Here is a 15,129-nt window from a genome sequence, read left to right as displayed (position 1 = left end):
CGGTGAAAATTTCAAATCAATCTTTGAGGGGAAATGAATAACTTATGTATAATATATTCATTATCTTAAGTAGCATTATTTCTATTGGATGGTTCATGTACTAATAAGGCAAAAGAAAGAAACTTTTGCTCCATGAAAAGTGATAAAATAAAAATAGTATTTGATCTCAACAACTGCCTTCAATAATCTGCAAAATGATGATAATGATTCTTTCTTTATATCACTGTATTGTGTTATATAATATAGTCAATATTAATGTTAATAATAACATTAATATTCATCATCTCATCGTCCCCAAGGAGGATACCAGGGAAGTCGTAGTAACACTGATACCTTTATTTCTAGTTTATTAGCTGACATGGTGATGATAACAGGCCCCTGCCTTGCTATCCACGTTCCCCCTCCAGTGTGCTATGTAATGGCTGGGAATTTCCACCACGGGGCTGCCACACATGAACTCGGGCTGCCATGCTGCTTCTGTCTTCTTTCTTAGGAGGCGCTGCGATGAGAACACAGCTCCGTTACTTCTAAGTGCGGTGACATCGCCGCTGCTGTCTTGTTCCCCCTTAGATCCTTCAGGACACGTCTGCAGTGGTCCTTCCTCCCAGAGATGGAAAGTGGTCTTCCCCTTCACATAGCCTTTTTACTTTTTCACCTGAGTTTTAAATCAACATGCGTGGCGTGGTGCCTTTAAGTGTTATAACATTCTTCGTCAAAATGGCCACTTCAGCTTTTACTGTGGTTCTGTCCCTATAAGCATGAGCCTTTGTTCTGAGCTGGAGCCTGGGGAACACGTCCCATAGTGCCCTCTGTTTTCCATCCTCCTCTTTCCTCTGTTTCTTCCCCAGGTTCCTCCTTTCTCCTTCAGAAAACACACACACTCTCTCTCTCTCTCTAACCCATCAGAAAACATCATTAACTCATACAAACAGATGGGCCAGATGATGGGAGAGATAGGATCGCCAGCCCAGACCAGCAATCACAGCTGACTCACTGACTCAACTGAATCACAGTCTAAACAAATAGTAATATAAGATTGGTGCACACCAGAGAATCGCCGTTTGAATTTTATGACCAGGTCAGAAATAAGTATCTTACAGCCTGTTACAGAAAAGCACGTTTAAACAGTCAGAGTCCTAAGTTTTTCTGGACCTTATGTCTGCTCCAAGACAGGCGGCTAAGCAAGCGAGGATTCTTTGGGAGACTGCAAATTCGGGATACCACAACCAGGAGAACAGTTGTTTCATGATTTACGGCCGAAGGTGTGCATTCTACATGCTATTGGTCAGTGATGATAAAGTAGGTATCAGTGCCTCTGAGGATTTCCTGTTGCCCCTTCAAGAGCCACCATTTAGAAGCATCTAATCAGGTATAAAGTGCTGGGGGTGAGAAAACCTTTTCAGGTTGCCACTGCACTTTGGACTTCCTCTTCAGATTTTCTAAACTAGTAAAAATACTATTTCACATCTACCTGCATAATTTTGTCTGTCTGTTCTTTCCCCACTTGAGCACATAAAATATGCCCAGGTAACATGATGACAACTGTTCTGATCGCTCATTTTTCTGTTGGTTCCAAATGACCAGTGAGACTAATTAAGTCCTCAAGGAAACACTCACCTTTACTGTCAATAGGTGGTCATCTTAACTAGTAAGGATAAGTAAATAGGGCCAGTCTCTAATAACCAAGGAGGCAATCCATATTTCCTTTTCAAAACTGGGATGGGGAAAATTTGTGATGGAGGGGACACTGAATATTTGAATACAATGCTTAAATGTGTTTACACATGTTTATATTATCATTATGCCATGTATCCTGGAGTTAATAAATCTAAAGTTTTTGGCAGTGGTTCTCAAAGTGTGGGCTCTCCACCAGCAGTGGCATCAGTAGCACCTGGGAACTTATTAGAAATGCATATTCTTAGGCCCTACCCCCAGACCTTCTGCAACAGAAACTTTGGGATGGGACTGGCAATCGGTGCATTTTGATGCACAAGTGAGTCTGGTGCAGGGTTTAAGTACCCTGGTTTTAGGATGTTTCCAAGAATGAGCCTTTTTCTTTTTGTCTTTTTAAAACAGTGTGGACCAATTAAATTGTCCCTTTTCTGAAGAGCATGTAATCACACTGAACAATTGTTCATACATTTCTCAAGTATATGTTAATCATATTAGAAATGTTCTCCCCCTTTCATTCAAAAGGGAAACATCTTTTTAACATTTGGGAGCACCTGAACAGGAAGACTCCAATACAAAAACAGCAAGGAAATATACGTGCAAATGGTTCTCACCTATGCTTAGAAAAGATCCACAAGAGTTACCCCTTAACACTACTTAGCTGAGAGAGGAGTAGAAGAGAATGTGGGAGTGAGGTAAAGGCATAAAAAAATACAGAAAAAGGGCATTAAAAAAACATATGAAGCAGCTTATGTTTCATCATAGATAAAACGCTTGGTGAAGTCCTAAGAGGGGTATCTGAGCCTGTAAGCCAGTGCTTTAAATGTTATTGTTTTCACTTCCTGGACTTCCATCTCCGTGACAGGGTGGGTAGTATTGGGGTAACGTGTGGGAAGCACGTTACCACATCAGTCCTGATTAATCAGCTGACATTTATTGAGTGTTTACTATATTCCCCCCCAGTTGGGTTAAAACGGGAATGCTGGAAACACCGTCTTGGCTTTTTAACAAGCTTTTACTAGTTGAAGAGATGGGAGTCAAACGGAAACACTTGGGCACAATAAAATAACATGTTCAAAAATGAGGCACAACACAGATTGCAAATGCAGGGGGGCTGCAAATGCTGGGGTCACTCTGAGTGTCTAGTGTTTAAGAAGGAAGGCTACAGGGGGCAGGTGGACCTCAAAGGATGCTTACTATCTGTAGTGGATTGTAGAAATGGCCTCAGTTCTTCTTCCCGAACCTCTGCCCCTTGGCAATGCAAGTTTCCAGCTCCTCACATTGGGAGCACTCCTGTAATTCACCTTGTAACACAGGCAGTGGTGACGTGCCAGTTCTGAGCCTAGGCCTCAAGACACCTTGCATGCTTCTGGCCACTCTCTTGGAACCTGTCCAGCCGCCATGAACAAGCCCAGGTTAAGCCTGTTGAAAGGAAAGAGACCACATCCATTAAGAGATGAGCTGTCTCAGCTGAGGCTATCTGAGACTAGTCAGCGCCCAGCAGCACCATCAGTGAGCCCAGTCAAAATCGCCGCTCCAGGGGCTTCCCTGGTGACGCAGTGGTTGAGAGTCCGCCTGCCGATGCAGGGGACGCAGGTTCGTGCCCCAGTCCGGGAAGATCCTATATGCCGCGGAGCGGCTGGTCCCGTGAGCCATGGCCGCTGAGCCTGTGCGTCTGGAGCCTGTGCTCCGCAACGGAAGAGGCCACAGCAGTGAGAGGCCCGTGTACCACAAAGAAAAAAAAAAAAAATTTACCGATCCACAGAATCCTGGGCTATGTGAATCAATATTGTCTTAGGCCAACAAATTTTGGACTGGTTTGTCATACAGCAGTAGATAGCTGATACAAGGTCTGAAAGGTGGAGAGGAAGGTAGAAAGCATTCTAGGCTGGAGTTGCAACTCCAGACAGGTTGAGAGTCAGAAAGGTGTGAGGTCAGGTCAAAGAAGAGTGAAGACACCAGTAGGATTGGATGTCTGACCACTTTCTTCCAATAAATCAGGAGCATGAGCATTTAAGAGAACATATACTGGAAGTCAGACCTGCACTATTACAACTCTTGCAGCGCACCATCAAGCCCTAAGAAATAGGAATGCCCACATGCTGAAACACACAGTGAGCTTCAGTACCCCATCTGTCCAAGATGTACTTTGAGAGAGTAAGGCATTGTTTTCTAGCCAACTATATTATGCCAAGGGGGAAAAAAGAAAAGATCTTTGTGGCCTACAATCTGCTTTTACTTTTTATATAGAGAAGTCTAAAGTTTATGTGACTTACTTTCAAGAAACTGCTAGAGGCAACTTCACAGAATCCCAGAGTAAAGGATATTATGTAGCTAGAGTGCTTTTAAAATCTTAAATTCTCACAACGTGCATCTAGTAGGCCATTGAATAACACACAGCTTCGACTCAATTTTATTAGATCATTGAATTTATTTTTTACCATAAAAAGCACAAGAGAAATAGTTTCCTTTAAATGCTAAAAATGTGTTCTTTCTGTTGAGTGGTACTTGCCGGGACAGAACATCCCTGGGAGATGACGGATTCTTGTTTCAAAAGCAGCTTCTTAAATTTGGCGGGACAGCGGTGGAGGGTTCCGAGGGGGATGGGATGAGTTAGGGTGGGGCGGGTGTGATATTCAGATGGAACAATATTTAACCTACAGCCCCTCATGCCTGGGATCCTTTGTACCAGCAGGCACGGAGGCGTCCTTCGTTTCATTCAGTTATTTTTTTTTTTAAAAAGCGGAGTAGTTGACGAAGTGCCAGAAACTTTATACCAAATGGCCTTATTGAGCCACTATTTTATTCAAGCAATGCTCAGATCAGCAGTACCCCACAGGTCAGAAAATCACGGCGAACGGGGAATTTCCACAGCAGAAAAGGCAAGGGTAATCAAGCCTGAAGCGTCCCACGAGGGGAGCCGTGGAAGAGGCAGCAAACCTGAAGAGCTCCTTGTGTGTGGCGTTAGCAGGGGAGCGAGCGAGATAGAAAGTTGTTCTAATTGCAGCCTTTCTCCTGCGAACGTGTTGCTCCCTTTGGACTCTCCGGTAACCAGTTCACCCAAAACTTTTCTGCCACGAGACCCCGCATCTCCCGCGTGCTCCCTTCCTGCGCCGGCTAACAGGTCCCCGGTCAAAGAAGCGTCACCTCTCAGACCCCGGGAAATCTCCGCAGCCCCCTCAGACTGCAGCCTGGTCGCCGCCCGGCCTCCCAGTGCAGCAATCGGGGCGACGGAGAGGGAGGCGGCGCGCAGGCCAGGGAAGACCCGGGAGGACCGACTCGCGGGCCGGGCTCGGGCATCAGCATGGGGAAGGGAGGCGCGGGCCGAGCTCGCCCCACAGGTAAACAGGCCGGCGAGGCGCAGGGCGCTGCCGCCGCGGCCGCCCAGCGATTTCCAGGCACGCAACTCCGCCTCCAGGGATCTCTCCCTCGCGCGCTCGCCCCGCCGCCCGCTCGCAGCCTCAGCAGCCGCCGCAGCATCACTTCACACAAAGGACTGTTCCCCGCCGAGCAGCACCTCCACGTCCTCCTCCGGTGACGGCAGCCCCGACAGCCGGGCTCGGGCGCGACGGCGGCGCGGGGAGGACCTGTCACTCCCAGCAACCGCGGCGGCGGCTTTTTTTTTTTTCTATTTTGCTTAAAAAAACATTTATTTTTTTTTTTTTTTGCCCTTATACTGCTTGGCCTTTCTGTGGTTCCACCCACCTCTTCTCTCCCTTCCTCCTCCTCCTCCCGTAAACAACTCTCCCACAGCTCCCGCCAATAAATAAATTAGGAGGAGGGTAAGGGGGAGGGGTGCGGGGGGAGGAGGGGAGAGGAAAAGGGAGGCAGCGCGAGAGAGCGAGGCAGAGTCCGAACCGACAGCCAGGAGCCCGCACGCACCTCACACCATGAGATGGCGACGCGCCCCGCGCCGCTCCGAGAGGACCGGACCCCGGGCCCCGCGCCCCGGCCCTGCCGCCCGCTCGCCGCTGTCGCCGCTGCTGCTGCTGCTGTGGACCGCGGCCCTGGCGCCGGGGGCGGCCGCCGGCGACGAGGCGGCTCCCGCGGGGGCCTCGGTGTGCTACGCGTCCCCGCCCAGCGTGGGCTCGGTGCAGGAGCTGGCTCAGCGCGCCGCGGTGGTGATAGAGGGAAAGGTGCACGCGCCGCGGCGGCAGCAGGGGGCACTCGACAGGAAGGCAGCGGCGGCGGCGGCGGCGGGCGAGGCAGGGGCGTGGGGAGGCGAGCGCCAGCCGTCAGCCGCCGGCCCGGGAGCGCTGCCCGCCGCCAACCGGACCGTGCACCCGTGGCCCACGGGCCCCGCGCGCAGCGCCGCCGAGCCCGGAGACGAGGCGCCCTATCTGGTGAAGGTGCACCAGGTGTGGGCGGTGAAAGCCGGGGGCTTGAAGAAGGACTCGCTGCTCACCGTGCGCCTGGGCGCCTGGGGCCACCCCGCGTTCCCCTCCTGCGGGCGGCTCAAGGAGGACAGCAGGTATATCTTCTTCATGGAGCCCGATGCCAACAGCAGCGGCCGTGCGCCTGCCGCCTTCCGAGCATCCTTCCCCCCTCTCGAGACGGGCCGGAACCTCAAGAAGGAAGTCAGCCGGGTGCTGTGCAAGCGGTGCGGTAAGTTCCTCGCCTCGCGGGGCGCGCTCGGGCGGGGCGGGGAGGGCGCACTCCCGGGGCGCGGCGGGCGCCGGGCTTCGACGGCTTCCGGGCGGACGCGGTCTGAGCGGTGGAGTTTCGGGTTTGGAAGCCTCTGGGCGATCCTCAGAGGAGGAGGGTTCGCGGATTGGATTCCACGGGCAGCGCCTTCTCCAGTGTCCCGGTTTCGAGGCATTGCCATTGGTGAAAGCCCAAGTTTGGTCCTCGGTTGGGGCCGCCTCAAACTTTTTAATTCCTTGGGGTTTCGTTCGCCAAGTAGAATGGAAATGGGCCGGCTGCTTTCTTGCGCGTGCCTTCTTGAACTCTTTCGTTAGGAGTTGCTGTTAAGGGCAGCCGTGTGGGGCTTTTCCTCTGAAGGAGGAAAGGTGAGTCGGACAGAACTGTAAAGTCTTCCCATCACTTCGAGTCCGGAGTGTGGACTTGGTCAGGGGTTTGTGTCTATGGAGAGTCCAACAAGAAAAGGACAGAGCACTGCGATTGCCCTTGCGATGTGGCAGAGTTTTTGGCGAACTCATTGTCCGAACAGACAGGTGCAGTCTGCGCCTTGTGAAAATGTGTATGTGAGAAGTATATAAAGTTGGGTGTTTTCTTTTTGCTGACATCATGTCAAGAATTTTTGTTTTCATAGTATTTTCGTTTGGAGTATGCTTTGGCACGTCAGGGCATCAGAACAGATGAGTGTCATTATGGAGCTTCACATGTAGGCCCTTAAGGAGAATTTCGGAAGATAAGTTTAGCAATCGTGTTTCAAAGACCTTTCCCGATTTTACCACTGCAAAGGGTTCTTCCCAGGTCTCCTTAGTATTATCAGGTCCGAGAAATCAGCTGATAATCTGATTACATTTCTGAAGTAGCATTACGTTTATGCCATTCACAAAGTAATTTCTAGGTTCTAAATATTTGTGTAATTTCCTGATGATCATGTAATCACTAAAACATAGAGGGGTTTCTTCTCAAACCAAAAATTAACATGATTACACATCACAGATTCTAACATGAATAATAGATTTTCCCCTGGTCTTGATGTATCCGTCTGATAGATGGTTGGGTTAATTGAATTTTTACAAAACTCAGCACCATGCCATGCTCAGTCCGCCTGTGATGTACAGTGCGTCAGCTGTTTTCAATTCGTATCAGGTGATGGTTATTTAAATTTCTGATGAGCATTTCTGATGCTTGTAGCCTGCGGTTAATTAATGCCTAATGATTTGGTTTTGATGTCAGGGAAGAGCATTGCTTATCCTCCATTGCCTTATTTTCACAATGCACTTTGTGCGCCAGAGACCTGCTAAGATTGCACCACTCTGTGGCCGGAAGCTGTTCTCAAACAGTGGTGCTGAAGAAAGCTGAGTGATGTTGGGATTCCCCGGGTCTGGCTGATAGATGTCACTATAAAACATGGGAAACTCTGCTGGGAGCTGTCTTATTAGGAAACACAAAAGCTCCTCACCATTGAACTGCATCATATGTTATTCTGTTAGAGAATCTGAAACAAAACATTTTAAGCCACGCTGTCATCCCATTTTCACGTGTTTTATTGTATGCCGTTCAGGAAGGATTTTGCTTTTACCCCAAACCATATGAGTTGTGGATCATTTACTGCACATGGTGGAAGTTAATATAAAGGGGATCGTAGTTGGCAGTGATGCCTAGGATGGGGGGTGGAGTGTTGTTAGATAAGCCATGGTGTTAGTTACGCCTTCTAACTAGAAGGAGATGTCAGTTTTCAGGGGTAAACTTCTTATAAGGGTCCAGAGGACGCTTGGAAATGGAAAATTCATGTTGCCTGGAGAAATACTATTTTCGTGCTTCTAAGCCGAAAAAGCTTCACTAAAGGTAGTCTTGCCTTTTTGTTTGCCAGTCAAAGGAAATACATAGTTGTAAGTTGTGGCATGCTAAACAAAGCAGGGTTGTTTTTTTAAATGGACTGGAAATCTCCTGCGTGTAATGTAGTAGATTAAGAAATCATGAAGTTACTGCTTCAGGTTTGTGTAATTATTGTGTATGTTTGGTGATTTTAGGGTTACGTACTTTAAATTACGATACCGCGTGAAACTTTAATAGGTTTAGCTAAAGACTAACTGAAATCGTGCTCAAAGTTTCTCTTGGGTTTTTACGAACATAGTAGTTATTGTGACATTGTAGGCTATAAGTAAATAGTATAAGCTGTTTTATATAAGGAAACTCAGTAAGTCCATACTTGGAATATGGGGTGTAAAAGTGTGTATGTGTGTGAAAACTTGTGAATTCTTCCAGTTGTGTGGTCTGGTTTAACAGTGCCATTCAGAACTTACCAGGCAAAGGAACACAAATTGGACAAAAAAAAAAATGTACAGAGAGAATAGGGACTGATTTGTCGTGGTTGAGCTGCTTCTGTGTGCTTCTGGTCAGGAGATTTCAGGGAGAGTGATGGAGCAGAGGGTTCTTATCTAACCACACGAAGCTGCCCTGGGGGCGCGATGGTTGTTCCTGCCTGAGCCCTGATGCTAGGCTGGAGAGGGGATATAGCCAAGTCATTTTGTGATATCATACCCAGGGCAACAGTTTCCAGCTCTCCTTTGCTCAGCTGCAGTGTTGTTTCCTACAAGTTGCTTCCTAGTGTAGAAACTACACGTGCAACAGATTAGCCTTAGGGTTGAGCTAATGGAAGTCTTCCCTGAATTATTTTTTCTCTCCTCCCCGTCCCCTCTCCCCATCTAAGAGAAACTCCTGAGTAGAGTCTGTATAAAAAGAAGCTCTCCTCTGAACAATGGACTTTTGGAAACAAAAACTGTAGTGTATTTTAGGTGACAACACAGAATCTCATAGCTTGTTTGCTTTATGTTTGAGGTTTGTGTGAACTACACTTCCTTTACAGTTAAATTCTTCCCAGTCTTTGCTTTCTCTCTTGCTCACTACACAGGCTAAGACATTTCTAGGTTTTATATTTATTGGAATGGAGAATAATTTGCTGTGCAATTAAATTGCCATTATTCAAACAAATCATTGTTTGATGTACTACACTTCTAGTTTTCAAAGCATTGTGGTTATACTAGGCTGTAACTGATTCCCAAAAAGGAGTAAAAATACTGATGTTGAATAACATCTATAATTGGGCCATGCAAGATTTGTACATCAGTTGTGTTCCTACAAGCCAATCTAAATATTCAGTATATTATATCATATTGGAATGTGTAATAATGCAAACATGTTTGTCAAATATTTATGATCAACGTCTTTCTTTTTCTCATGTCCTCAATAACTATTTAATAAAGTGTGCTGACCTTATGGTGTTATGAAAGTGACAGAAATGCTGCAGGGATTTTCCAGCCAACTATTGAAGAGAATTATTCTTAATAAAAGCTGTATTAAGGGTATAGCAATAGGAACAGATACAGCTTGGCTGCTTGTCTTTCATAAATGTGTAAATGTAATTTCCCAAGTGCTTGTGATGGCTCTCTTTAAACTGTATAAATCTTACTGTCAATTCTGTACTGTATTTAGAACACTTCTTTCTGTTGAGTAGAGAAACCATGTATGTATTTATATATATTTATTTTAAAAAATGAAACCAAGATGGGTCATTTGGGAAAACAACTCTTTGGAATAAAAATATTTTAAAAGGTGAATTTAAATATCTGAATCAGAGTGTATTACAGGCGCTAGGGGATCGTTCTCATCAAGTTGTGGGAGATCTATAAATCCTCTGGATCTAGGGAAAGTTTTACCATATGTCTTAATGTATTAGGTAAGACCAGGAAACTTAAACAGCCCTGAGGGTCAAAACAATGGGCTGTGCTTCCGCTGGCCTGTATATTTATAGCAAATGAGAGCAAAAGACGTGATTGGGCAGGTTATTGCCCTTGTCAAATGCAATCTATTCATTGTTCAGGAAATCTCCTTTGCTTCGATGCCCATTTTCTTCCTGTTATTTTTTTCTTAATTATAAACATAACATCTTTTAAAACCTATTTTTAAATTTCAGTGACAAGTGATGAACTGGCCAGGTGTCCAAAGATCTTGAAACTCTCATCTGTCCTCAGTACTTAGCAATACTTAGGTTTTTTGTTTGGTTGTTTTTGATATGCTCAAATGATGTGGAAACATTATGTCTATAGGTAATTCTGATTGAATGGGTATCTTGATTAGCCTTATATAAATGAATGATAATGAAAACAAAGTATATAATGAGAAACAGTGGTAGGGATTCATGTATTATTACAGTCATTGAAAGTATATAATGAAAAAAGTTTGTAAAGAAAACAAAAGGTTAAAAAAATAATTAGGGCTCTTATGGACTCATGCAATTTGTTACCAAAAACAATAGTGTAACAACATGTTTTTGTCAAAGTTTTCGTAAGAAAGTGAGAACGAATTTTTGATGTCCTTACTTTTAAGTAACAGGAATGGCTATTGTAGACAGTTTTCTGTTCAAGTATGAATGCTCTAAATTTGCGCATGCACATTTTACTCTGGGCTGTTACGTTGTCATGAAATTTAAGTTAAAATGAAAGTAACATTATGAAAGCATGTATGACCTAGCCCCTGTCCCAAATTTCAGTCACTTTCTAATACTTGAACAGCTGATTGGTGATACAGCCTGTCACATTTTAAAATGTGAAGTTGAATTATTTGCAAATTTACAGAATTCAGACCTAAGTCTTATTAAGTGCTAGTTGAGAGGCTGTATTTCATATTACTGTGTTTTCATATTGTTTAGGGCGGTGATGGGCTTGAGTTAAGCCTGTTTCTGAAGGCTTGTCTCCTGACTCTCCATCTGCAAATGATCCATACAGGTCGAAGAAGATTTTAAAAAAAAAGAAATTTTGGTGAAGTTGAAAGCTTAAAATGGGTTGACGAATCTCTGCTTGGCATAGATCTGATTGTTAGGAAATAGTCCCCCCCAACATAGACTTGCCACCCAGCCATCCTAGAAAGAGACGCCTAAGTGGTAATTGACATTAATTTTTTAGTCTTCCAGAGAACCAGGATATTTTTCCCTTTGGAAAATAGTTTCCTGAGAAACTGTATCCTAACCTTGGTTCTCCCCATTAGGACCTAGCCAAATTTATATCCTTTTTTTTTTTTTTTATAACTAAAAAAACAAAAAGTTTACTCACAGCTTGGGTGGTACAGGGGGACAGAGCTATCAGTTCTGAACTCTGCCTTCAGCTGTGTCTTCCCTTCATCTCTATGTCCTTTGTGAGGACGCTGCAGGGTAAAGCTTTAGGTAAATGATGGGGCCCATGAGTGGATCTGAGTCTTCAAAAGAGCAAAGGATGTATTGATGCTTGCTCATTGTCCCACTGACAAGTCTTCTCTTGACATCTTGCAGTTCCGCTGTCTGGGTCTAAGTGTGTCAGAATACGGAGGTCCTAGATCACAAGACTTGAATGTTGGGAGTTCCCTGGTGGCCTAGTGGTTAGGATTCTGGGCTTTCACTGTCATGGCCTGGGTTCAATCCCTGCTCAGGGAACTGAGAATCCTGCAAGCTGCATGGTACAAAAAAAAAAAAAAAAAAAGATGTGAATTTACAATAGGTGTCTTTCAGTTCCTGATAGGCTCTTTGTTCCTCCCATGAAGACATAGATGGTAACCCGCATTGCATCTCTATTTCAGGGGCTTCCGCCCTACAAAGCCCGGCTTTGGAGATCTGCCCCAGTCAGTGTGCTGGGGACTAGAAGAGCACAGCTCCGAGTGCTGCCTGCTTCTGGAGCTGGGGGCCAGGTTTAGGAGGTCAGAACCTAGAGGAGGGAATTACTTCTTTCGCTCTACTGTGCACCAGGTGTGAGCTGAACAGAGCCCAGCACAAGGGGACATGCCTGATGTGGGCCCTAGGGTCTTGGTGGTGGGCACACCTGTGAGCCCGGGACATGGAGGGGTCATGGTCAGAGAGGTGAAGCCCTCTCTGCTTTGCTGCATTAGGAAAGTCACAGCAGTAATACTGTTGTCCCAAATATTTGTCTCTAGTCTGCGAATTGCTGTTAAGGCAGAAGAAGCTAAAAAATTGAGGGGCTTACTAAGACCACTGGGTTATAACTATTACTCATTGAGTTTGTGTCTTTTTTTCCCTCTGTGATAGGCACATATTGCCTGACCCGTGTGGGTTAAATACGTGTTAAATAATCAAATGAATAAATGAATGAAGCATCCTGGATGCTTGTTGGATGGTGTTGTTGGATGGTGGCAATCACTGTTCTAGGCTGAATTTTGGAGAAAACAAACAAAACCTCTGATTCTTCCTCTTCAGGTCTCTAATTTGGTGAGCTAGCCTCTTTGTAGGAAGTAGCATTTAGAACCACATCCTCTCAGGACACCATTTCCTCCTCTGGATCAACCTTTGGGCTTCCAAGAAAGGTTATTTAATTTCCTAAAATTTGTTTTTTCATAACTTATTGCTGGATTTTAATATTCTGTATTCTGTGTACTCTATAGCCCCCGCCGGGGAACAGAATTCCCTGTGTTGTAAAGACTTCCAAGCACAAAAGGGGTTTTCGATTGTCAATGAATCCCTGCCACTGTTTTGAGCAGACCCATTACCAAATCATCCCAACCAATTTTGTTTGGGGTACTAGATCTCAGCTCTCAGGAATTCTGTATTCTCCCTGATCTCCCCCAAGGTGTTTCACCACGTCAGCCCTGTAAGTACAGTTCTTGTAACTGAGGATGGAAAAGACTGCTTGTATCCCTCAGAAGTAATAAGAAAAGATTTTGGATGACTTACTTTTCACTTTTTCTTTCCTTTGTCGTGAACATCCAGTCAGCTCTTGGTTAGAATGTAGGTGGGACGGCGCCTGTCCATGTGGGCTCTGGTGAACAATGAGATCCTTTTCCTCCACTTTTTTGGTCGGCCTTGGAGACACGGGCGATGTGTCATCCGTGAAGCAGCAGATGTGGTGGTGGCATTTTCTTCTACCGCAGGGAGCATCCTGGCTGCAACTCAGTGCAGACCTGGAGAGGAGGTTCTGTCTACTGAGGAGGAGAAGGGTAGCTGTCGTTGTTTCAGGTAAAATTTGTCATTAGACTTGGTCCTCGGGAGGTGATTCTGACAGTGGAGGCCCTTCGGTGGCTGCCTGGATGGAGATGTTCTGCTCAGAGTTCATTGTCATGCCATCAGCACACAAGGACCACAGCTTTGAAATTTCCCCGGCTCTCTATTTCTTTGCAAGTCTGGACACCTCTGAGATACTCTTTTCTCTGAGGTCCTCATTCCCATCCACTGAGATGGCTCACATCTTTTCCTCAGAAACCGTGGCAACTTCTCTTTCATTGCAGTGGGAATTTTATTTAAAAGTCAAGCATTTTTGGACCACAGTCTTATTCTGGTGAGTGTGTTTTTCCCCCAAGTTGTAATAACATAAAAGTCACCATTTAAGTTATTTCTAAGTTGCAGTTCAGTGGCATTAAGCATTCACAGGCCACCATCACCACTGTCAATCTCCAAAAGTTTTTCATCTTCCCAAACTGAAACTCCAAACCAATTAAACGATAATTTCCTATTCCCTCTCCTCCAGCCCCTGGCAACTACCATTCTAATTTGTCTCCATAATTTGACTATATTTTACCTCATTTTAGTGGAATCACACAGTATTTGCCTTTTTGTTACTGGCTTATTTCCCTTGGCATAATGAATTTGAGACTCATCTATGTTGTAGCATGTGTCACAATTTCATTCCGTTTGAAGTCTGAATAATATTCCGTTGCATGTATGTACCACATTGTTTATCTGTCAGTGGACACTTGGGTTGTTTGTACCTTTTGGCTATTGTCAATAATGCTGCTATGAACATGGGTGTACAAATATCTGTTCGAGACCCTGCTCTCAATTCTTCTGGATACATATCCAGAAGTGGAATTGCTGGATCATATGGTAATTTTATGTTTAATTTTTGGAAGAACTGCCATGCTGTTTTCCACAGTAGCTGTACCGTTTTACATTCCCACCGGCAACGCACAAGGGTTCCAATTTCTTCACGTTCCCGCCAATGTGTATTATTTTCTATTGGTTTGATGATAGGCATCCTGATGGGTGTGAAGTGGTGATGAGCAGTTTTTGTATTGTTGTTGTTTTCTATTCAAAGTTAGTGCTTCTAATTACACTGTCATTAATAAACAAAAGTTCCCAGAAACAGAGGTGTTCATCTGTTCAACTCTTAATTTACCCAGCATTTAGGCTCCTGAATCTGAAGCCACCAAATAACAAAATTACAATAGATAATAGCTTAATAAAAACCAATAAAAGGTTTAAAGATTAAACTTAGCCTTTAGTCACTATTCATATTGCTATCAACATGGTCCAGAGAGACACCTTATCATACTTGGATTAGTATCAGCATCTTTTAATTTTTATTTATTCATTAAGTTTCCTTTTTTTTATAATTTCCCTGCCTCTATTCTGTCCATTGCTCCAAACTGACTTTCGTTAAACCCTGCACTGGAGGACGAATCGCTCTAAAATACTACTTTTATTAGACCTCTTTTTCTGCTCAAACTTTCAATGGATGCATCATAGTTACCTCTAGACCCTGACATTCAGGGTCCTCCTTAATCCAAACCGAGCCTAATCTTTGTCACTTGTACTATGTGAACGATTTTATCCAGTCTGCTTCAGGAACAGGCCATGTACTTTCCTAATCCTCTAGTTTTTAGTGGTTTTTTTTTTTTTTTGCGGTACACGGGCCTCTCACTGCTGCGGCCTCTCCCGTTGCAGAGCACAGGCTCAGCGGCCATGGCTCACGGGCCCAGCCGCTCCGCGGCTTGTGGGATCTTCCCGGACCGGGGCACGAACCTGCGTCCCCTGTATCGGCAGGCGGAGTCTCAACCACTGCGCCACCA

The 15,129-nt window shown here is 45.1% G+C and overlaps 1 protein-coding gene across 2 annotated transcripts in view; it reads left to right on the top strand.

Moving 5' to 3' along the window:
- Positions 1-4,814: 4,814 nt before the first annotated feature.
- Positions 4,815-15,129, top strand: part of NRG1 (neuregulin 1) — a 1,014,701-nt gene continuing 1,004,386 nt past the window's right edge. The window contains exon 1 of one of the 2 annotated variants that reach the window (XM_029226637.1): positions 4,815-5,012. In XM_029226637.1, coding sequence (XP_029082470.1) covers positions 4,976-5,012 — 37 coding nt within the window. In that variant the 5' untranslated portion in view covers positions 4,815-4,975. Of the gene's footprint in view, positions 5,013-5,561; positions 6,277-15,129 lie in introns of those variants that run through there. The other variant, XM_029226629.1, reaches the window with a different exon arrangement.

This window comes from Monodon monoceros, unplaced genomic scaffold (assembly GCF_005190385.1).
Source record: "Monodon monoceros isolate NGI ecotype Baffin Bay Population unplaced genomic scaffold, NGI_Narwhal_1 Super_Scaffold_17, whole genome shotgun sequence".
Lineage (NCBI taxonomy): Eukaryota > Metazoa > Chordata > Mammalia > Artiodactyla > Monodontidae > Monodon > Monodon monoceros.
This window is presented reverse-complemented; position numbering and strand designations above follow the sequence as displayed.